This window comes from Microtus oregoni, unplaced genomic scaffold (assembly GCF_018167655.1).
Source record: "Microtus oregoni isolate MIOR12 unplaced genomic scaffold, Mior012 000011F_ref0000422, whole genome shotgun sequence".
Lineage (NCBI taxonomy): Eukaryota > Metazoa > Chordata > Mammalia > Rodentia > Cricetidae > Microtus > Microtus oregoni.
The window spans coordinates 44,649,590-44,673,398 of NW_024543070.1; the positions used below are offsets into that span (position 1 = coordinate 44,649,590).

The window sequence follows — 23,809 nt, forward strand, 5'->3', positions numbered from 1 at the left end:
TGCCTGCCCCTGCCCCTGAAGTACGAGGCCCACGGGTGACCCAGCCTACATCCTGGAGACAATGCCCCCATCATAATAATGTTGGAGGGGAGCTTTTGTTTTATGGGCATCCCTACTTCCTCCCGCTCCCCAACCCCAAACGCCTCACCATGCTAAGCATTCACAGAGCATATATTTTTGTTGTTTAATTTGTGTTTTGTCTTTGAAGTCCCCCTAGTCCTGTCCTGAAATGAAGTAAAACACATCTCTCTAAGCAGATGTATCTGACACAGCAGGCACAGACAGGGCTCTTCTGAGCACCTGGGACTTAGGGGTCTACTGGGGAGGGGGCTGGTGGGGGTGTTGGGGAGAGAGCCCTCCAGGCAGTGCTTAGACCCTAAGGCTGGGTCACCAGGGCCCTGTTTTCTAGTCCAACACGCTTATCTCTTTACAGCTGTAGCCAAAGTGTCAGGTCTGTAATGATGGTTTTGATTACAGAGGCCAAGCCCAGCTGTGTGTGGTGAGCTGGTGGGCTCCCCATCCCCCAAGCCCAGAAAGCTCTTTTCCTCCCCTCCCAGGGCTTGCGGTTTGTCATCTGTTCTCATAGAGCCTCCTTGTATTGGCCTGTGGCTTCCTGTTCTCAAACAGATCCAAATTCGCCCTGAGGTATTTCCCCGTGTTCCTTCTCCCCCCACATACCTCTCCCCATGGAAGGGTGGCAGAGAGGAAGAGAACAGGAGGAGAGTGAATAGGTGTTGGCTGTGATCTTTACACAACCTGGCAGCAGAACCCACAGCTTGTATTAGCTACACAAGTCAAACAGATGGATCAGATTGTCAGAGCCGTGTTTGCTCGCCCAGGCTCCAGGGGCAGCCAAGCTGCAGTTGGAGGTTGGGAGCTTGAATGGGATTTTACTGCTCTCGGTAGAACTTCTGGTCCTGTTGGGGAACCCCTGACGTAGCTCCCTGTGTGGCATGAAATGGTTAATGGATGTAGTGTGTGTCTTTCTCTTCTCCCTTGCTGCTTGATGGAATAGTCATGAAGTTAAAAGGAAAAAAAAAAAGAGTTGAGCTATAGCCATGGTGGTGTGCACCTTTCATGCCAGCACTTGGGAGGCAGAGGCAGGTGGATTTCTGTTAGTTCCAGGCCAGCCTCATCTACATAGTGAGGTTGAGGTATAGGCCAAGGCAGGCAAGGATGGATACACAGTGAGACCTTGTCTGGAAAAAAAAGGGGGACCTTCCTTTCCTTTCCTTTCCTTTCCTTTCCTTTCCTTTCCTTTCTTAAAACAGGGTTACTTTATGTAGCTCTGGCTGTCCTGGATCTCAACTATGTAGACCAGGCTGGCCTTGAACTCACAAAGATCCGCCATCTACGCTTCCTAAGTGCTGGGATTAAATTAAAGGCTTGTGCTACCATTCCACCTCCCCTTTCTGTGTGTGTGTGTGTGTGTGTGTGTGTGTGTGTGCGCGCGCGCGCATACATGCACAATAAAAGGCATTGCCGTTGTTGTTTCAGGCAGTTGTATTCCCTCCAAAGTGGGTTCTGGGATCTGAACTCGGATTCCCTAGAAGAACAGCAAGGGCCCTGAGCCATCTATCCATCTCTTGGACTTTCGCTCCTTAGTTTGAGTAAACCATGTGTTTTCTTGTCCCCCTAGCAGCGATTGGTTAGCACAGCAGTCCTTTCTTAATTGAGAGAAAGCTGCAGATGGGGCCCCTGCCCTGCCCGCTGTCCTCAGCGTAATCCCTCAGAACCAGGCCCTCTTTCTTGGTCCAGGCTTTAATGTGTTGTACGCGTTTGCTGTTCACAGGACTTCAGGATGCCTTTGACAGTGACTGGGAAACTGGGAGGATCATGCCAAACAATTACAAAAATGGGTCGGACGATGGGGTCCTCGCCTACAAGCTCCTGGTGCAGACCGGCAGCCGAGACAAGCCCATCGACATCAGTCAGGTATCCCACTGTTCCACTGTGAACAACCTCTGGGCAGCTGACCTGCGGAAACTGGGCTGGCGGGGTGGCATTCCCTGGTTGTTCCGTGAGGACCTGAAATGATAGGAGGTGGTAACTGTGTGACCCCAAGCCGGCCAGAAGGCTTCCCTTTCCCTTCTTGTCAAGAGAGGGGACGGACGCCATAGCGATGATGGTGTTGACAGTGCAGGCTTTTCCCAGTGACTCTTCCTGTAATGCTCATCAGTATGGTGTATTCAGACAGGGGACAATAATGGATTTGTGGTTGGGTGGGTGGGCAGCTTAGGAGATCAGAGAGGTCACTTGGGCCCAAGAGTAGATGGTGAGTACAGGCAGCTTGCTGTGGTCTGAACATAGCAGACGGGTACGCACACTGCCCACCTTGCTCAGCCCTCAGGAGTGAAAGCTCTTCCCTTTGATAGTATTCTGTATCTGAAGCACCTGGACTCTAGCATATTTGGTTTCCTCAGGCATGTTCAGGGGTACATTTGCACCCTGGATTTGGAGTGAGTTCTAGGACTCTTTGTGGGTAGTAGTTTGCTTTCTCTGTCTTTGGGCAGAAACTGTCGTGTTAATCATCTCGGCAGCCCTGTATACTATCTTCTCCCTTTTGCTGGCGCTAAAGGCGACAGATTTACAAAGTACATGGTTCAGTCATTGTGGAGTGTGAGGTTTGGTGCTTTATAGTGGCATGCAACAGGCTGTCGGGTCTGACAAGGGTATGGCAGACCAGCCTGCCTGACAGGATAGCAGAGACATACTGAATTGGACTTAGGGATCAGGGAGTCTGTGGGATGCCTGTGGTGGGGCCAGGCACCAAGATACCATTTCCTCTCCCGGGAGAAAGAAGAGCATGCCGCGTGCACGGAGGCCAGGAGCTGTGCTATGTAATTCCAGAGACAGTCTGAGGACCTACAGTTGTTAGCGATCCCGTGGATTAATTGAATCCAGATCCCTGCCGTCTACGTCTCTCCCTCTCTTCCACGCTCTTTATTCCTCCACACTCTTTCTCTGTGAGCTGCTGTCACTGGTGATTTTCATTTTGTTAAAAAAGACCGAACGTTGGAAGGAGGCCTGGACCTAAAGTAAACAGGAAATTTTTTTTCGGTGTATCTACCATATTTATAATCCGCACTTCGTCTCATAGTGTCTTTGACTCGAGTAAAGCCCACAAGATCTACTGTGGGAGCATATGTGGCCCCTGAATCTGACCAGGGCTCAGAAGTGAGATTACTCAGAGAGGCCCTGGCTTTGCATCATTGTCTTCCCCTCTCTGGCAGTGGGCATTTTTTGAACGTGCAGGTCATCGGAGGCTGTGTTAGCAAAATTTATACAGATGTTGTTTTATTTTATAGCCCCTGCATTTACTGGGTGGTATTTCCTTCAGTGTTAACAACAGAGGTTAACTACACACAGACGTGGATGGGGATGCTTGCCAGGTTCCCCCCCCCCCCTCCCCGCCCCTCCTATAAATATGTTTTTCCAGATTGTTCTTTACCCGTCTTGGCTGCAGACAGTCTCTTTTAGCATTCAGATTTAATTGGTTCAGCCAATTCCTGGGCCATCTGCAGAACCGTGTGTTTGCTGTAAACACACTGGTGATTGCATCCCCCAATAAGTGCATTTTGAAAGACATCAAAGGTATTCTTGTGGGACTTGGGGCACTGTCAAGCCATGGGTATTCTGCTGTTTGTTGGAAAAGTGGGTACAAAGCTCTGGTCTCCCAGCAGGAGTGTGTTTTACCCCACAGCCCACTCTGAATGACCTCTGTTCTTCCCGTTTTGTAGCTGACTAAACAGCGTCTGGTGGATGCAGATGGCATCATTAATCCCAGCGCTTTCTACATCTACCTGACGGCCTGGGTCAGCAACGACCCCGTGGCTTATGCCGCCTCCCAGGCCAACATCCGGCCTCACCGACCAGAGTGGGTCCACGACAAAGCCGACTACATGCCGGAGACCAGGCTGAGGAGTAAGTAGCCGTCTGTCCAGAGAGGCTGGGCTTTCTCAGAGGCTCCTTTCGCTGCTGCCTGGAGCTCAGCAACAGCCTCCTTCACTGACACTACCCAGGGTTCAAAAGTGTAAATAGAACAATATATTTCTCTTAGTTTAAAACTCCGGGAGACAGATGAGGGTGTGTAATGGAATACAGCCCTGTACTCTCACTTTGAGAAATAAGCGTTTCTAACCTCCTTTTGTAGCTCGAACGCCAGGCGTTTCTCGTGATGCCAGCTGGTCCATGTGAAAGTGGGGGACGCCTCCATGCTGAGTGTTATTTTACTATTGCCGAGTTTTATCGCTAGGGATTATATGTTTATCTTAACTTTGTCAACTCTGGTGTTGAAGGGATTTTTGGCATGTTGGGTCATTTCTATAAGCCACCAAGCACCTGTGCTCTGTCAGAGCTGTTTAAACTGGACAAGGAAAGTCTGTATACATCAGTGTTCTCCTCTTCCCTTCACCCCTAAGCCCAGGGTTTGAAAGGTGGCTCTGTGTGGATTTAGCCTGCATTTATGTTAGAGATGTTAGTAGCAGCGTAGGCTTTGGGTGTGGGGCCAAGAGAAGACATGAGAAAGAAGACGGGTCCCTTTGCAAACGGGGCAGGCAGCTCTCTGAACTCCCCTGTACTAACCCCCAGAGACTGGTGGCAAGCAGCCAAGGCCTGTCTTAATGAAAATTTATAGTTGAGATTATAATAGGGGCAAATCATGTTTAGCAAGTCAACTGAATGACCCCAAAGGGTGTGGAACACACAGGGCAGTAACTAAATGCTTGTTGTGTGAGGATTTCTTCCCCTCTTGCTGAAGACTTAGCATTGCATTAGAAAAGCGGGAAAGGTTTAAGTCGCCAGGTCGCTAAAGGACAAGAAAAGTCAAGTGTCTTTTTCTGCAAGGCATGACTCTGGGATTATTTGGGTCTTACAAATGGTCAGGGAGAGCAAATTGGACGTGGAAACGAAAGGTTGACATTTAAGTCCTACTACGGCATTTAGAGTTCTCACAAATGGTAGCTGCTTCTGGAATAATAAAATCAGAGGCTTAAAGATATACAGATTACAGGGCCTTCCACTGCCCATCCCACTCTTACCCCTTTGCTACCACCTGATAAAATCAAAGGGTTGGTTCTGGGCTCAGGACACGGCTCAGTGGGTATGAGCTTGCCACACAAGCGTGAGGACTGGGTTTGAATCCCCAGAACCCACATAAAGCTGGATGTGGTAGCGCATCTGTAATCCCAGTGCATAAGGCAAGATGAGACGGGGTGGGAAATGTGTCTGGAAGCTTCAGGGCTAGCCAGCCTGGAATATGCACAGCAAGCAGCAAGAGACTTTTGACTAAGAAGGTAGAAGGAGAAGATTGACATCCAAGGTCGCTCTCCGACCTCCACACGTGTGCCTGAATGCACAAGCGCGTACACACACAGTGAGAACAAACGGATTGTTAGTGAGAAGTTTTAAACCAACTCTGAATGTTGCAAAGGCCCAGATCATTGTTTGTCCGTTTTGTTGGAAGATGGGTAATGAATGCACTTTGGGGGAGTTCCCGTCTCTGTATTTCACATCCAGCATCTGTGGCGTTGGGGTGGTGGAGGCTCTTCACCCGGGAGCCCTCACTCACACCGCTTCTCCTTTGTCCAGTCCCAGCAGCAGAACCTATTGAGTACGCTCAGTTCCCTTTCTACCTCAACGGCCTACGAGACACCTCAGACTTCGTGGAAGCCATCGAAAAAGTGAGGATCATCTGTAAGAACTACACGAGCTTGGGGCTGTCCAGTTACCCCAACGGCTACCCCTTCCTGTTCTGGGAGCAATACATCAGCCTGCGCCACTGGCTGCTGCTAGCCATCAGCGTGGTGCTGGCCTGCACGTTCCTAGTGTGCGCGGTCTTCCTGCTGAACCCCTGGACGGCTGGGATCATTGTGAGTTTACCATAAGGGTCTTTATAGATGTCGGATTCCTTTTGGCATAGCTCTTTCTGCAGCCGGGAAGTTTTGTTTATGTCTGGGCCTTTGGAGGAGGAGGGTATAGATTGCATCATCTGTAAGATATTTATTCTACTTGAGGTGGTGAGGTTCATGGGGAAGGTAGAGCCCCTAATGGCCGGAATCTCTGTCCCCTCTCACACAGCATTAAAACGTCCTCGTGTAAGATAGGAGACTTTGTAAGCCCACTGCGTAAAGGCACTGAAATTTTATTAAAGAAAATAACCAAAGCATAACTGATTTTCTAATTCTGAAGTCTTATTTAGGGCCTCATCCCAGCCCTAACCATGTGTGGCAGTGTGTTACGGGGAAGCATGCACAGAGAAGTTAGGACAGTTGCACGGGTGGGGGTGACACCTGGGCCCTTTGTGCACAATGAACACTAACTCCTGGGGAGATGGAACTGCCTCTCATCGCCAGTTTACCCTCAGATTTGAAGTGAGTCTCGTGTAGAGACTAAAATCCTGGCATTGTTTAAGTTCCGTGAACTGTGGTATAGCCTTTAAAATGCCAGAATTACAAAAACAGGTTTTGTTTCTGTGCTGAGTCTGGGCAACAGGTACATGAAAGGTAAATGTTTAGTCTGCAGAGGTCTTCGCAGCACTTAAGCCATGGACGGCATCCATCTTCCACTGTTCCTCCCTACCTCTGCCACCACCCACTGCCCTATCCCCAAGCGAGAAAGTTCATTTTCTTTCCTTCCTCTATGTGGCAGAAGTGTGGGGGAGGGAGGTTCACAAGAACCTCCTTGGCCCAAGAAACTCCAAAGTTCTGCACTCATTTTTACAAGGAAGATGAAAGGCTCTGAAGCCTTCCCTTAAACCTGAGGGTCTGTGCTGTGACCCTAGCCGTTCCTATCTCTTGAAAGCACAAAGGCCCCGTAACCTGACACGTGTCCCCAGTTTCTTCCTTTGGTCTCCAACCAAAGCACAGTTCCTTTACCTACAAAAACCTTTATCCACCCGATCCTATCCGCTTTCTTTATGTTACAGACTATAACAATCAAAAATACTGCAGTATGAACTCACTTTCTGGTGCTTACGGTTAAAGCCTTGTTGTGAACCACAGTAGCCCTAGGTGTTGGCTCTGGGAGCCCCGTGTGCCAGAGACTGCTGGGGCTCAGCTTGGGTCTATTAAAGCAGTACTGTATTTGAGTCACCTACGTTCACCCCCTGTATTGTGTTACTGAGTTGTCTCTAGTAACTGTTGCTGATGAAATATAATGGGTAAAGGCTGGGCTCTCATGGTCTACTTCTTCATAGATGGTTCAGGGTGTGCTCCCTTCCTAGGATAGGAATATTAGAAAAATAATTTGCAAAGAGTATTAAACTGGTGGATAGCAAGATAGCTCGGTCAGGCTGGGTGTGGCGGTGTGTGACGAGGGAGGAGGCCTGACCAGCCCGGCTAGCCTGATAGTAAATTCCAGGTCTCAGTGAGAGAACCTGTCTCAGTGGAGGCTCCAGAGAACACCTCCCAGCTTTAGTTCTAGCTTCCATGTGTGTGCATACACATACAAATACACACCACGCACAAACACACACACACTAAACTTTGTCTTAAACCGTTTTTTTAGCCTGGACAGTAAGTTGTCCTAACATCTCCTTTGCAGTAGGAAGTTGAAATATAAGACATGAAGTTGTCCAGAGGTAAAGGAAGTCAGTATTTTTCCATAGTATTTCAATGACAGGTTACATTGTTGCTCCCATGTTGGGATTGTTGGTTTGCCCCTCCTAGTGTACCTGGTGCCACCTTACTAATTGCTGCGTGCCCTTTTCAAGGTCATGGTCCTGGCTTTGATGACAGTTGAGCTCTTCGGCATGATGGGCCTCATTGGAATCAAGCTGAGCGCTGTGCCTGTGGTCATCCTGATCGCGTCTGTCGGCATCGGAGTGGAGTTCACCGTCCACGTGGCTTTGGTATGGGGCCTTCTTAACCTGGGCCTTCGTCTCCCATATGTCAAGCACAGTTCTCCCTACAGAGTCCGAAATGTTTGAGGGTTCTTAGTCCCTTGGGGAGTCCTAGATAAGATACACGGGGAGTGAAAAGGGCTGCACGCCACTGCAGTGTGTAAGGGCTGTGCACATCGATGCAGTAGTACTCCTATCCCGGAGTTGTCACTGTTGTCCCGAGACAGTCTGTGTGTTTAGGTGAACATCCACACAGTTTTAAGTACAGTCATAAAGTGGGGATAAATACAACAAGACCACCCTCAGAGGCCTGGTGGGGATAGCGTAATTGAGGGTGAGGTGAGTTGGCAGCCGCAGAAATACCCTGGGGCCTGTGACTGAGCTCAGGTGCACAGCCCTGCAGAGCCTGCTCTTCCACCTCAGCCCACCCAGCTCTGTAGACCTCCCAGCTCTGATGCATCCATGCAGCAGAACACAAGAACCAGGGACGCTTTCACAGGGACCTTGGCCTTCTGTTTTTACACACTGCCTGTGTTGGAAGAAATTAACCTGAGAGAGAGGCTAGAATCCAATAAATGAGCCAGCTATCCACACTGATGAGAAAATTGGTCAAAAGCCTTGCAGCAAGCGGTGTGCAGTTTACGTTCTGACTACAGCTGTGCTCACATCGCAAGTACCTGGGGCTAATAGAGGCATTCAGTAAATACGTATTGACCGGTATAGTGTTTGCAATGCCCCAGCTGGAAACTCAGCTCTCAGCCGGAACTAAGGGATGCTGGCTTTGCTTTTCCAGCATGTGCTTGGAGCTGAGCACGTGGTGTGTGCCTTCTGCAGCCTCTCAGAGCTGTGATTGCACTCACAGGTTGTGGATTGGCTGTTCAGAAGGAATGTTTTGAGGCTATTAGTAAGATGATGATTTAGAATCAGTATATTAGGTAAGTATGTGTACACGCGCGCACACACACACTTGGAGAGGCTGGAGGGTAACAGATACTCTTATTGAGGCACCATTCACCCTATTTTGGGGGACAGTCTCTCACTAGTCTAGAATTCACTGAGTAGGTTAGGCTTACTGATCAGCAGAGTCCAGAGATCTACCTGCTGGGATTATAAGCCTGGACCACCATGCTTTGGGTTTTGTTCAAGATATGCATCTTCACTAACTGTGGCTCAATATGAATGGGGTGTTGTCCTGAAACCAAGTACACATGCAGCCTCCAATATTTCAGGCAGACCTGAGGCTGAGACTTTAGCTCAGTTGGGGGAGGACTTGCCTAGCTAGTAAAAGCTCACAACTACCTGTAACTCTAGCTCCATTGGATCTCATGTCCTCTTTCCTGTCCTCTGTGGGCACCGGGCAAGCACATGGTACACAGACATACACCCATATGCGTAATACTTTTCTTTAGAAGACCTAGTAAACAATGCTTTATTTCTTTAATATCATGACATTTTAAAAAATCATCTTTTTGGCTTTATTGCTACATTTTCGATTATTTTTTTTTTTAACAATAGAATAGTCTCTTTGTAGTGTCTCTACCTACCTAACATGAACTTAAGAATTACTTCTGGGGTGGGGGGTTATAGCTGGGTTGGTAATATGCTTGCCTCACCTGCTGGAGGCCCCAGGCTCTATCCTCAACACCCCATAAACCAGGCATAGTAGCACACACCTGTAAACCTAAGTACTCTAGACGTGGAGCCAGGGGGATTACGCGCAGGGTCGTTCTTGTGTAATAGTGAGTTTGAAACCAACCTGAGATACAAGAGAAGATGATAAAACCCAGGTGTAGACAGAGCTGAGCACTTCACCACGTGCATCCAGGAGTGTGACCGTCTCCCTTCTTCCTTTGCTCAGGCCTTTCTGACAGCCATTGGTGACAAGAACCACAGGGCTATGCTTGCCCTGGAGCACATGTTCGCTCCTGTTCTGGACGGTGCTGTGTCCACTCTGCTGGGCGTGCTGATGCTTGCAGGGTCCGAATTTGATTTCATTGTCAGGTAAGCAGAAGTGGAGTAGAAAGCCTGTATGGCTTATTCCTCTGTCGGGTAGGTAGCACATCTCAGCCTGTCTGAGGCCCACAGACAAGCTCTCTCAGAAGCTTTCTAGTCTGGCAGTATCTTGGAAAGCGGAAGGGCAAAGGTTAGAGCAGAGGCAACTCCACAGCCTGAAGCTAGAATCACCTGGTATTCCAAGTGTTGAGTCTACAGAGAGATGGCTGCAGGTTCCGATAATTAACTGTGTTCAGCTTTGGTTCTCTCTTCAGAACTACGGGAGGGGCTGGGGATGTAGCTCAGCGGAGGGCTTGGCCTGCACGAAGCCTTGGATTCTATCCCCCACACCACGTAAAGCTCTATAGCCCCTGTTCTTGGCTGTATACTGAGTTTGAGGACAGACAGAGACGCATGAGACCCTGCCTTAAAATATAGAAAGAGAACTTAGCATACCTCCAGTGTGGTCACCTAGCTGTAAACGTTACACAGGCGATGAGTACGGTGTACCCAGATTGTGTGTTTGGGTCCCTTCTGAGTCTTCGTCAGTGCTGAACCTCTGACTTCAGGGACTCCAAACCTGGCCTGTGTACTCCTCTTGGATCACAAGGCAGGATTTTGCTACTTGGTATTGATGGAGGAAGGTCATTGGCTAATAAAGGCACTGCCCTGGCCCATTTTATTGGTTAGAGGATAGGTGGGAGGAATAAACAGAACAGGACGCTGGGAGGAAGAGAAAGTGAGCTCAGACTCCACAACTCTGCTCTCCGGAGCAGACGCCTCAGCAGAGACGCCATGCCCTGCTCCCTGGCAGACACACGCGATGGTCTGACCCAGGATGGACATAGGCTAGAATCTTCCTGGTAAGCGCACCTTGGGGTGCCATACACAGATGATTAGAAATGGGCTAAATTAATATGTGAGAATTAGCCTAGAAGAGAATGGGCCAAGCATTGATTAAAAGAATACAGTGTCCGTGTAATTATTTTGGGGCATAAGCTAGCCGGGCAGGCGGCTGGGGTGTTGGGGACGCAGCCCTGCCGCCGCCCCTATTACTTCATGGTATGGATGGGTAAGATGGTGACTTTTCCAAAGTATAAAAGACAGTGAGTTTTCATTTTGAAAAAGCGTCTTCAGATTGGAACCAGAAGGAAACTGTACTCTCTCAACGGTGCTGTTGACTTCACAAGCTGTCTGCTCCTAGGTAGAAAACCATGGTCTGTTGCAAAGAGGCCAATCCAGCATCCTCAGTATGTAAGATACTAGCGTGTCTTTAGAATAAGGCAGAGCCCAGAGAGTGTGTACAATGCGCCACACGTCTGGAGACATTACCTAATCAGGCTGTTCTTGGTAGCATTGTTTGGTTTTTCTTTTATTGGTACTCTTCAAAACAGAATTGCACTGTGCTTTGCTCTGGGCTAAAACTTCTGTAGAGTTTGGCTGCTCCTCAGGCCATGCCTCAGGAAAAACACTACTGTGTATTTAAGTCAGGAAAGAGTGAGGAAGACTAGAAAATGGTTTTTAAGGGGTTGGGGGTTGGGGGTTTTGTTTATGAAACAAGTCTCATGTAGTTTAGGTTTGCTTCATTCTTGTTATGTAGCAGAGAATAGCCTTGAACTTCTGATTGTCCTGCCTCAGCCCCCGAAGTGCTAAAAGTATTGGCGTGTGCCACCACATCTGGCTCTTATCAAGATTTACACTTACACAGGCCAGCCAAGGAGGGAAGCTCACTTTTCCAGACGAAAAGCGGGCTTTTAGCTAGAAGTTGTAGCTGAAGATTAATACAAGACAAGCATTAGCTACATTGGGGGTGTAGCTCAATGATACAACAAGTACCTGGCTAAGCTGCATGGGGCGAGTCGGTTCAATCCCCACCACCAGAGGAGGGAAAAGAAAGGACCAGTCTTGAGGCATAGCCCACTGGGCAGCCAAGCTTCCAGAGTATCCATCTTTCTGGATGAGGACATGGTTGGCTCACTGTTTGGGGGTAGAGTAAGCTGAGGTTGGATCATTTCAGTGTAGACCAGCATTCTCTGTGAGACGCTTCCTGATAATCTGGGGCTATTAAGGTGCAGACTGACAGGGGCCTTTCCAGACAGCTCTCCCGTGAGCCCGAGCATGCGAGTTTTCACACAGCCTACTGACAGGTTAGCAAATTGGTCAGTAGGGTCTCCTTTGCCAAACACTGGTGAGGTAGCTGGCTTGACTTAGATCTTGATTAGGTTTGCCTTGTTTTAAAGTTGGTTTGGCACTTCTCTGCATGCCCTTACACAGGTTCTAGCTTTGTCTTTCTGGTACCAAGCTTTGGCATGGTCTCTGGGCTCTTCCAACACAAAGGCGATACCAGCCTCTTGAGTGCCATTTTTTGTGACTACTGGCAAGTAGCACATAACCTTCTTGGTTGTGTGACGTATACTCTGCTGGGATTGGGAGATTCAAGTCTCGGCAGGCAGTTCAAAGCCAAGAGAAATAAATGGAGGGTGTGCTGGAACCTTGCAGGTTAGCCGAGAAGCTAGCGCCCAGCTCTACAATGGACACAACAAAGCAGAGCCCATTTCCTCGCTGTCCTTGCTGGGGCTGTGCTCCTCCCCGCCCAGAGATATCAGGGTTCCTGTTTCAAGCACTTAGAAGGGCTTCCCATTTTCTAAAACAGGGCGGATAAAGTCCTCACTGGAGTTGAATAGATGAGCAGACACTGTATACATGAAGCCGTCAGGAATCTAATTGGTCTGTTTATGCTGCAGCTAGATGGATGGGATGCAAATGTCTTAATGCCTGCCGCTGATATATGCCTCCGCTGAAAGTCCCACAGTTTACGTTAGAGCAAGACGTTGGCGGCTTGGGTTTTTACTAATGCAACTCAGCGGGTTTTAGTGTTTACAATAGCTGTGAGGTATTTGTATTTTTATAGGGATTCTCTCTCCTTTCATCTGATGTCAGAACATACATAGACATGGCATTGCAGGGTGGCTGTTCAGTTTTATGGTCCGGGGCACCATTAACAGATAGATATTTGGCCCTCCCTCTTTCTTTCCAGAACATCCTAACCCCACCCCCACCCCCCCAGCCCAGTTCCATCAAAGCCCTAGAAATCATTAGTTCCAGAGAAGCATCCTTGCGTGGAGCGTGCACCCTCCAGCTGTGCATAGTGCTGGCCAGAAGCGGCCCCTGGCTGACAGGTTTACCTTGGGTATTCTTGAAGGATCCCAGACCTTTAGCCCTCAATGGTGGGAACGCAGAACTCGTTCTCCACTCTCCCTCTTCTGCCGTGGTGCTTCAGCCTTTCTGTTTGAATTGGCTGACGCAAAACAAGAGTATTCAGAGATGCTAAAGTGTTCAACAAAAGATTGGCCCGCAGAGCAGCCTGCCATTGTGGAGTGCCCTCGCCCCGCACAATGCCCCGGCTCCCATAGAATGGGCAGGGTTTTCTTTGCAGAGCTGGTTCCTGTGTTCTAAAAAAAGGTTGCAATCGGAGCTATTTGGTAAAACTGGAACCCAGAGAATTCTAGGCAGAAAGTTGTGATTAATGAAAGCCCAGGGAAACCCTTACCTGATGCGCTGGAGACTTAATTAGAGATTCTGCCGTAAGAGGCAGGGGCATTTCACAGTGGATTAGCTGCCTGCAGAAGCGGGCTGCTTTTCCTCCTGGGCCAAATTGTTTAAATTCTACACCCTTCACTTCATTTGTTTAAATTCTACACCCTTCACTTCATTTGTTTAAATTTCTGCTGGGTTTTCGTGAGCGGGGCCCCTCGGCATTGTCTCTGTGCTTTCAGGATGTTCAGCCATTCATTTCACATTCCATATTTCTGTGTTGGTGGAACACGTTCATAAATAACATTACAGGCATGAGATTTCAGCAAATTAACAAACTAATTTTTTTTTCCTTTCATGAACTAACACTCTAGTGTGTGGAACGTCCTCCGCGGAGTCGTAGGGTTAAAAAAGAACAAAACCCCACACTAATCTTGTGTTAGAGTTTGAACTGCAGTTTTGTGGCTAACTTTTCAGAGCAGTGGGATTGTTGAGCTGAGCCCTTGGTGCAGAGTAACATTTGGTGCCTGGAGGGCAGAACGCTTGCTTTTCACACTGACGGTCCCACTTCCCTTTTGTTTTCCAGATACTTCTTTGCTGTCCTGGCAATCCTCACCGTCTTGGGGGTTCTCAATGGACTGGTTTTGCTGCCTGTCCTCCTGTCCTTCTTTGGACCCTGTCCTGAGGTCAGTGATTACCAGGGTGAGGCATTCACCCCACAAGCCACCTCCTTTCCCCAGTCCCCATTTAGATATTTAGGTTCTGCTGATGGCGTGACCTCTTTAGTAAATATTGAGCAACAGTGGCTGTTTTACTGTTGCGCTTGAGAGCTCAGGCTAGGGGCTCGGGAGCAAACTTTGCTTTAGGTCAGCAGATGGGCAGCTTTAGTCTTGGGGATGTGTAAAGGAAGGTTTTCTACTTCAGATAAGTGTGTGGGCTTAACAGGCGTAAAAGGCATCCGTCCTGCCTCTCTGGCGTTGGAAGACATAGGCACTGCTTTTATGCCAGTATCTTGAAGGTCTGCCAGATGGCAGGGAGAGGGGAGTAGATACAGGATGATGTGTGGGTTCTTCTGTCAGGTGACAGAGGATAATGAACTTTAAGATGGGCCAACAGATAAACGAAATGTAACACTTTTAATTGGGAATCTCCATAAACAGGTGTCTCCAGCCAATGGCCTGAACCGGCTGCCCACTCCTTCGCCTGAGCCACCCCCGAGTGTTGTCCGGTTTGCAGTGCCTCCTGGTCACATGAACAATGGGTCTGATTCTTCTGACTCGGAGTACAGCTCGCAGACCACTGTGTCTGGCATCAGCGAGGAGCTCAGGCACTATGAGGCACAGCAGGGTTCCGGAGGTCCTGCCCACCAAGTGATTGTGGAAGCCACAGAAAACCCCGTCTTTGCCCGGTCCACTGTGAGTCACCTGGGGTACTGGGAAGGATTCATCTTTCCTCTGGCAGTGGGCCAGGAGGTCCAGGGGAGGTCCAGGGAGATCTGAGCAGCAGATCTCACAGACAGATGGGTGCAGGAGAAAAGTGTATATACCATGTCAGATCACAGGAAACTGCCAGCATGCCATTCTTTGTAAACTATGACTGAAGCGGCAGTGTCCACATTGTTGCAGGGAGGCATAGCTGGCCTAGAATAAATACTCAAAGCCCTGGGGCTCATCCCCAGCCCCACCCTTAGTCAGCGTGGACTCAGCTGCAGGCCGTTACCCCTTTCCCCCTTTCTGCTTCTACCCCACCTACCATTTCAGAATATGAGGAAATGGAATAAATATTGTACTGCCATGAGAAGCTTTTTTTTTCTTCTCATCTCTATTACCTTTAATTGGCCTTGGTACAAAATTATTTTAATTATTATCTAAGGCTTTCCCATAGCTTTGTGGCTTCAAGCTCTGACTGTTGTAGATGCCTGGAGATCTGTTGACGCTCAGAAGCATTCTGAGTTCTTCCCTTAATTCCAGAGGGTAGAGGAGTCGACAGGCTCCTTCCTTACCCACCCTAGCCCCCCAGTCAAGATATGCTCAGCCTTAAAGAGCCGAGGAAGGCTCCAAAGCTCCCCTTGCTTGCCCAAGGCCCCCACCGTCCTTACAGGAAATGTGTACTCAAGTCCCAGGCCAGAGCAGTCTTCCATGAAGGAAAGAGTGGCTGGCCAGTGAATTGTGTCGTCGTCGTGACCCCCCCCCCCCCCCCCCCCCCCGCCCTCATGACGATGCCCTGCTGAGCTGCAGTGTGAATCTGGTTTTGTTCAGCGGGAGCCTAAAAATAGGTACAAGCTCAACGACTTTGAAGTTGGTCACGGTCCTTTTGATTGATGTGGCCACTGTGTTGCTCGGGCTTTGTACAGAGACCCAGAAACCAGATTCCTAATGGCCAGGCAGAGACAAATGCGTCTAACAGAACTATCAGTGATGGCAGAAGTTTGCATTCTGCTCTTCAGTATGTTAGCTCCTGGCCACACCTGGCTTGGGGCTGGGGGGCGGGGGTCAGGTGAAGCAAGGCTAATATATGGCCCAGACACTGGAACCTTGATGTCTCTAAAAGCTACTGTATATGATTGCTTATGTACCAGTATCCCACCCTGCCTCTTGGCCGTCCAGAGCCAGACACTTAGTATTTTTGTGGAAAAGAACCCAGGGTCTGGAGAGACTGGTCAGTTGGGTAGCTGGTTTGTGGATGTTCCTGAAGCTGTGGGCAGCAGCTATATGCCTCCAGACAGCTGTGCTGGAGCAGGCAGGATCCACACCCTGGATGTTACTAAAGGAGTGGGTTTTCCTCTGTGGGTGGAAGGACATCACCTTGCCTCCCTGTGCTCACCTGTGTCACCTCTGCAGGTGGTCCATCCTGAACCGAGACATCACCCTCCCTTGGACCCTCGACAGCAGCCGCACCTGGACTCTGGCTCCTTGTCCCCCGGACGACAAGGCCAGCAGCCTCAAAGGGACCCCCCTAGAGAAGGCTTGCGGCCACCCCCGTACAGACCGCGCAGAGACGCTTTTGAGATTTCTACTGAAGGGCGTTCTGGCCCTAGCAATAGGGACCGCTCAGGCCCCCGTGGGACCCGTTCTCACAACCCTCGGAACCCGACGTCCACTGCCATGGGCAGCTCTGTGCCCAGCTATGGCCAGCCCATCACCACTGTGACGGCTTCCGCGTCTGTGACCGTCGCTGTGCATCCCCCACCAGGGCCTGGACGCCACCCCCGAGGGGGACCCTGTCCGGGCTACGAGAGCTACCCTGAGACTGACCACGGGGTGTTCGAGGACCCCCATGTGCCTTTTCATGTCAGGTGCGAGAGGAGGGACTCGAAGGTGGAGGTCATAGAGCTGCAGGACGTGGAGTGTGAGGAGAGGCCGTGGGGGAGCAGCTCCGACTGAGGCGTGTGCCCCAGGGGTGCTCTCCAGGGTTTCCTGAGCACTAGCACACCCCAGACTGGACCCTGGGGGACCTTTCCTCCCCAAGGCAAGGCTGGTGCGGCCAAACCAATACAGTTCCAAACTGGATTTCTAATAATCTCTTGAAAGCAGTTTAGCGGCGTTACCTTGCGCCTGTTTGCCGCCGCCCACAGCAGTTCTAATGAGCACACAGATGACCCTGCAAGGTGAAGACAGGTGAAATGAATTTAGCTCCACAGTCAGCCCACTGTAGAGTTCCTGTGCTCTCAGTGTCCACCCGGAGTTACGGGCTGTGCGGCGTGAGAGGCACACAGCTCTGTGGTCGTGACCGTGATGTGACTTCCTTTTTTGTTTTCTTTTAAAGGGTAATTAAAATCTGAAGCAAAGAGGCCAAAGATTGGAAAAAAAAATAAATAAACCTGCCCCCACCTCTTTCCAGTACTGACTGCTTGAAGAAAACTGCTTGGAATTATGGGAAAGCAGTTCATTGTTACTGTAATTGATTGTATTATTTTGTGAAATATTTCTATAAATATTTAAGAGGTGTACACATGTAATATACATGGAAATGCTGTAAAGTCTATGGCCTGGGGCCTCTCCACTCCTGCCCCGGAGTGGAGAGACCACAGGGGTCCCTCCCCCTGTGTACATTCGTCTCTGTGCCGCAACCAAGCTTAACTTAGTTTTTAAAATCTCCCAGCATATGTCGCTGCTGCTTAAATATTGTATAATTTACTTGTATAATTCTATGCAAATATTGCTTATGTAATAGGATTATTTGTAAAGGTTTCTGTTTAAAATATTTTAAATTTGCATATCACAACCCTGTGGTAGGATGAAATGTTACTGTTAACTTTTGAACACGCTATGCGTGATAATTGTTTAACGAGCAGACATGAAGAAAACAGGTTAATCCCAGTGGCTTCTCTAGGGATCGTTTATGCAGTTCTCAAGGGTGTGTTTCCGTGTGTGTGTGTGAATGTGTGATCTCTCAGTGTACTGTACTGTGATTTGTTTTGTTGCTCTTCTTGTTTCTCTTTGTTTCCTATGCCCTTAGTGCTGGCCTAGTCAAGCTGGGAAAGTCCAGGTCCCTTTCTGTCTCGGTGCTGGTGGAAGGGTGCACCTGTCATCTTTGATGCTTTTGGCAGCTCCTGAGGTCATGGGTAGTCCTCCAGGGACCTCCCCTTGTGCTTCAAAGAGAATACATTCTCATAGGTCCTAACGTGGGGTGTTCGGACCTCTGTGTATGGAACCAGCCACCTTCATTGGCAGTGAATCTCAGCTGGGTCGCGAGCTGACACCCAAGAGAAGTGTGACATTCATTGTACCTTTCTGATGACCAACACCTACACACAGCCTCCCACCCCCATAACCCAGATACAGGCAGAAAAATCTACATCATTCAAGGTCTACACTCAGACCTTTAGAAATCTGAATCCCCCTCGCTAAATGGGCTGCCTGGTTGGGGTGTGCTGATGGTGGTACAGTCAGCTATTGTGGGACATGAACTTCTGAAGACTTCTCCACGTGTCCTCGTCCTCCTGTGCACACTCCTTTCCTTCTCCAATGTTAGAATTCATCCTGTGTGGTGTTCGTGGACGAGCAGGAAAATGCTGTCCCATAACACTCTTTGAAGCAGATGTTAAATCTTGAAGTTTGATCCAGGTCTCTTTCCCTGAGGTTTAGGCTTCTTTGCCTCTGGCCAGAGACTAGTAGACGGTAGTGCAGTACCCTCCCTTGTGAGTGAGCACCGAAGGCTTGTGTCAGAGGAAGGAAGCTTGTGTCCCATGGAAGCTACTGTGAGGAGTGCACTCTGCATGCAGTTTCCTTCCATCCCTCCTCTCCTGCGTGCACGTTTGTAAGGTACTGAGCCCCTAGTAGTACCAGCACTCTAGTAACCTCAGACCGTAACGCTCATCCCCAAACTGTAAGGTACTAATTGGAAGCCACCTGTGGCTACCATGCATGTGTGTGCGTGCGTGCGTGCGTGCGTGCGTGTGTGTGTGTGTGTGTATGCCAGAGGCCCTGGCCACCCACTGCTACTGTCTTAATGCCTGTCAAGCCACTGTCTGCCTACCCAAAACCAGCTCTGCTCAGATAACTTGCACCCTGAGTTGAGAAGGGAGATGTAAAATTCTGAAGCCGCTTCCCTGCAATTCTTGGTTGTGTCCATCACTCCTAAGCCTCGCTCGCGGCATAAGGAAGTTTGTACAGCCCTTGGGTTTCTGTGTGTCGTGAATTGCATCAGCCAAGGCAGGAAGGACGCAGAGCTGACAAGAGACTACAGTCTCGGAGTGTGTGTGTGTTCTCTGTCTGTCTCCTCATAGTTTTATTTTGTCTGTATTGTTTGTTCATTTGGATGTTTTAATTTTTAAGAGAAAAGATCTTTGCTGATATTTATAATTTTGTATCATAAGAATGTCCTCCAGAGTCTGTCATGCCAGTTTATAGCAACAAAAAAAATTGCAGGGATTTTATTTCTATTGGAAACACTATTGCGGTTATGTTTTACTTTTGAACAGAAGTTTTTATTTGTATAGAGTGCTTACTAATGTTAAATAGTTCAGAGTATATAACATCTACATTAAGGACTCATGGTAGGTTTTAGTGTCAGGAGTTTAAAGGAAATAAATATTCAAACTGGGTCTCGTTGTCTGCCAAATTGGGTGGGAATGAGTTTGTGTCATTTCAATTACAAAGATGAAAGTATGCCATATAATTTATTTATATGAAAATTTATTTTTGTAGTGTACATAGTAGTCACCAAGTCTTTTGACAGAAGTATATTTTTAAAGAATTTATATGTGATGAAATCCGTAATGTCTGGAACTTTGCTGAGACACGAGAGTGAGGACACCTTCCGTGGTAAATGGCTTCACGGAAGAGGACAGACACATTTAACAGTGTTGAGAGAGAGTGCAGATGAGCAGCTAGCCGTGGGAAGAGGACACATTTAACAGTGTTAAGAGAGAGTGCAAGGAAGCAGCTAGCCGTGGGATTGGGAAGTGTTGGCGTGAGCTTTGTGACCTGGTATGGTTCTCAGATGAAAATGTACAAAACTCTCTAAATATTAATGTTCAAACACTGATAGAAATTCTAACATGAATAAAGATAATATAACTCGTTGGTTTATGTGCCTGTTTGTAGAATGTTCCTTAAAGTGTGCATATAAGAAGTTCCTGGCCGTCTGTGTGTGTTTCGTCTTGCTAGCCTTGTGGAAGCTGTTTTGTGTGTATTTATGGACCCTGAGAAAGTTCCTTAATGACCCTTTTAAGTGAGTGTTCCCTTTTCTTACCTTTCCATACACGTACTCAGGAAATATGTAAGGCCAAATTCAATCTAAACAGAATTGGTTTGGAGAGGTGGGCCGGCAGTTATATGGGTGCCTACTGTTCTTGCAGAGGGTCGCTAACAACAGTTAACTCCGGTGCCCGGGGATCTGATCAGGGCCCTCTTCTGGCCTCTACTGGCCTGTACACACACATGCCCACACAAAGACAATGATTTAAAAATTAGAAGTATTTTAAATACAAGACATCGATAGTAACACTAGCTGGTGATGTAGCATTAACTGACCTGAGACACCAGTAGTAACACTGTAGCTGACGATGTAGTACTAACACCTGAGATACCAGTATTAACACTATAGCTGGTGATGTAGCACTAACTCACCTGAGACACCAATAGTAACACTAGCTGGTGATGTAGTCCTCACTGACCTGGTACAGGATGGTTCTTCATTGTTGAATCTTTGATCTCTTGATCATTGTCATGAATGGCTGGAAACAACACCCCTGTTTGGGTGTTTTGTTTTTCAAGACAGGTTCTTGCTATCTAGTTCTGGTGATCTTGAAACTCACTTTGTAGACCAGGCTGGCCTCAAACTCACAGAGATCCACCTGCCTCTGCCTCCCAAGTGCTGGGATTAAAGGGGTGCACCAGTACTCCCAGCTTAACACCCCTGTTTTTAGTCACGTGTTTTGTATCTGTAAATACGTGATCAGGAAGGCCCAAACCATGCTGAAGATAGGAAAAGTCCTAGAGAGGGGCATCAGTCAGCTTTAGCTGAGACTTCCTTCTGGCTTTGTATGGATTTGTCAGAAGACAGCTATATCTGTGTCTGTACACACTGCTCACAGCTGCTTTCACGCTATAACAGCAGAATTGTGTAGTTTGCGGTGGTGATTGACTGGCCTACAGACCTTGAAATATATACTTTCTGGTCTTTAGGAAGAAACCTGCCAGTCCCTCTTAAGACAAGAAAGTATTTGGCCAATGCTACTCGAGTGTGGTCCATGAATCAGCATGCCTTGGAAGCTTGCTGGAAAAGCCAGGATCCAGTGCTGCTCCAGACTCACTAAATCAGAGTCTGTGGGAGGGAAGCCCAGGAGTCTGCTTTAACCAGTGGTTCTGAAGCACCAGAAGAAACAATCTCTAAATTCCTTCCAGGCGGATGTGGCCTTGGTTCCCTAATGCAACTCGGGCTGAATGGCCAGCACAGGCCAGATTCTGGAAACAACCGAGATCCTGACTCTTCTGTGTGGTCTTTCCACAAAAACACATGTTCCTCTGTGGGAAAGAGTCAAGACCTGTGAACTTTGCATTTATGTCTGGGAGTCCAGGCAGAGGAATTCCCTTCCCAGGGTTCTGCCACACACAGCTGTGAGCAGGACCTCAGCAGAGTCTGTAGACCCCTAGTAGAACAAGCAGGAGATGTGGGGCCCTCTGTCTGCCCTTCCTGCCTAGAGACTTTCCCAGCATCCAGCTAGCCAGCTCTGGGCAAGTCCCTGGAAACCTTGGAAGCCTGTGTGTGCCGTCTATAAATGAAATATGAATGATCTCTGAGGGTGGAATCAGAAGGTTAAGAATGGTGATGGATTCTTGGTCAGGGATGGGATCAACCACATCCCACACTCTACAGTGATTCCCCTATCCTGGACCCGAGTTCCCGTCTCAGGTCGCTGGGGCCATTGTAAGGAGACCTAAGAGTAAGACTCAAGCCCCGCAGTGATCTCCAGTTGGGGCTGGGGCAGAGGGATGCTCAGTCAGTAAAGGGCTTGCCATGCAAGCTCGAGGACCTGAGTTCAATCCCCAGGACCCAGGTGAAAACACCAAACAGTGCTGTGCTTGCAATCTCAGTGCTGAGGAGATGGAGACAAGCATCCCTGGGGTTTGGTAGGCAGCCTAGCCAATCAGTCAACCACTTGGAAAATGTGAATGGTTCCTGAGAAACAACCCCGGAGCTTTGCGGTATATAAATAAACACAAGAGCATGTGCACACATGCACATGGACACACACACACATACACACCACACATACACACACACAATACACATACATACACACCACAATACAACACACACACATACATACACACCACACATACAACACACACACATACATACACACCACACATACACACATACAACACACACACATACATACACACCACACATACAACACACACACATACATTCACACCACACATACAACACACACACATACATACACACCACACATACACACATACAACACACACACATACATACACTACAAACACACACATGGAATCAAATAATTTATTAATTCGATGACCTCCATCATAGACACTATCTAGGAAAAGAAGTTAAGCATTGTTTTATGTCTTACAACTGTATCTCCTCCTGATAGAGTTACTGACCTGCTCTTGAGCCCTTCTGTAGTGAATTTCACAAACAATGCTAACTTGATTCCAGAATTCAAGTCAAGAGAATGTGGACTGTAGTCATATTTCATTTGTGTTTTAGTAAATGAAGTTTGCCTGAAGATTAGAGAGAAAAACAGCCCCACTGGTCAGCCTTACAGACCAGGCAGTGGTAACACCTCTAATTCCAGCAGCCACACTAGTTGCCATAGAAATCAGGAGATACATGCCTTTAATCCCAGCCCTGGAGAGGATTACAAAATAGTAGGAGACAGCTCTCAGTCAGTCCCATTCTGAGATCCTGGAGGGTAGGATCACCATTTTGGACTGAGGTCGAGGTAAGAGCCAGTGGCTGGATGTTTTATTTTTCATCTCTTCAGGTCAAACCCTGATTTCAGTTTATATTACTCGTGCTTCAGATGACTCTCCAAATCTGATCATGGGAAATACTACCAGCATTAATTAGAACCCAAGCCAGGAGCTTTCTTTGCTCCACAAGATGATGGTTGATTACCACCCAGTTTTGTTTTTGTTTGTTTTGGGTTTGGGTTTTTTGTTTGTTTGGTTTTTTTGAGACAGGATTTCTCTATGTAACTGCCCTGGCTGTCCTGTCATTTGCTCTGTAGACCAGACTAGCCTCAAACTCCAAGCTCAACTGCCTTTATCCCCTAAGCACTGAGTTTAAAAGACAATTTTATGTTTTTAATTTCACTTTTAAATTTATTGTATATGTGAGGACAGCTTGTGAGAGTCAGTTCTCTCCTACCATTTGGTTCTAACAGTAGAACCCAGGCTCTCAGGCTTTGTTGCTGGCAGGCACCTTTGCTTGCTAACCCATTCTGTCAGCCAGTTTTCTATGTTTTATAATTGATGGATAGCTGATAGGAAACTTTATTTTTAATCATGTTAGCCTGGGACAAGATTTTAATCAAACTGTGTACCAAGGTCTGCCATCTTTATTCAGGACCTGGGATCCTTTTCCTTTTCCCTTTTCTTCTCTTCCCCATTCCCTTTCCTCACTATTTCTTTCTCTTCCTCTTTCTCTCCATCTTTTTCCATGTCTCCCCTTCTCTCTTTCTTGATCTCTCTCTCTCTCTCTATCCCTCTCTTCCTTTCTTTCTCTGTCTTTCCACAACAACTAGACCACAGCTACTGGGAAGCCTCAGGCCTCTAAACTACAGGCACCAGTCATGCTGATATAGAGACAGTTGTTTTGTTTTTGTTAACTGACCTCCCAAAGGAAGAAGTGGAGTTGGGTCTACTAATCATCTGAAAAGAACTTTGGCCAGGTTTTAATTGCTTTTAATGAAGGTTATACATAATGAGAACATATTGTAAGCATGAGTCTGTTAAATCA

At 48.0% G+C, this 23,809-nt stretch overlaps 1 protein-coding gene across 3 annotated transcripts in view; it reads left to right on the top strand.

Annotated features, from left to right (window-relative positions):
- Positions 1-19,899, top strand: part of LOC121453284 (protein patched homolog 1) — a 58,356-nt gene extending 38,457 nt beyond the window's left edge. For all 3 annotated transcript variants that reach the window (XM_041659928.1, XM_041659927.1, XM_041659929.1), the window contains 8 exons: positions 1,793-1,935; positions 3,741-3,924; positions 5,590-5,870; positions 7,712-7,849; positions 9,699-9,841; positions 13,953-14,052; positions 14,527-14,781; positions 16,207-19,899. In XM_041659928.1, the coding sequence (XP_041515862.1) occupies positions 1,793-1,935; positions 3,741-3,924; positions 5,590-5,870; positions 7,712-7,849; positions 9,699-9,841; positions 13,953-14,052; positions 14,527-14,781; positions 16,207-16,749 (1,787 nt within the window). In that variant the 3' untranslated portion in view covers positions 16,750-19,899. The remainder of the gene's footprint in view (positions 1-1,792; positions 1,936-3,740; positions 3,925-5,589; positions 5,871-7,711; positions 7,850-9,698; positions 9,842-13,952; positions 14,053-14,526; positions 14,782-16,206) is intronic.
- Positions 19,900-23,809: the final 3,910 nt, after the last annotated feature.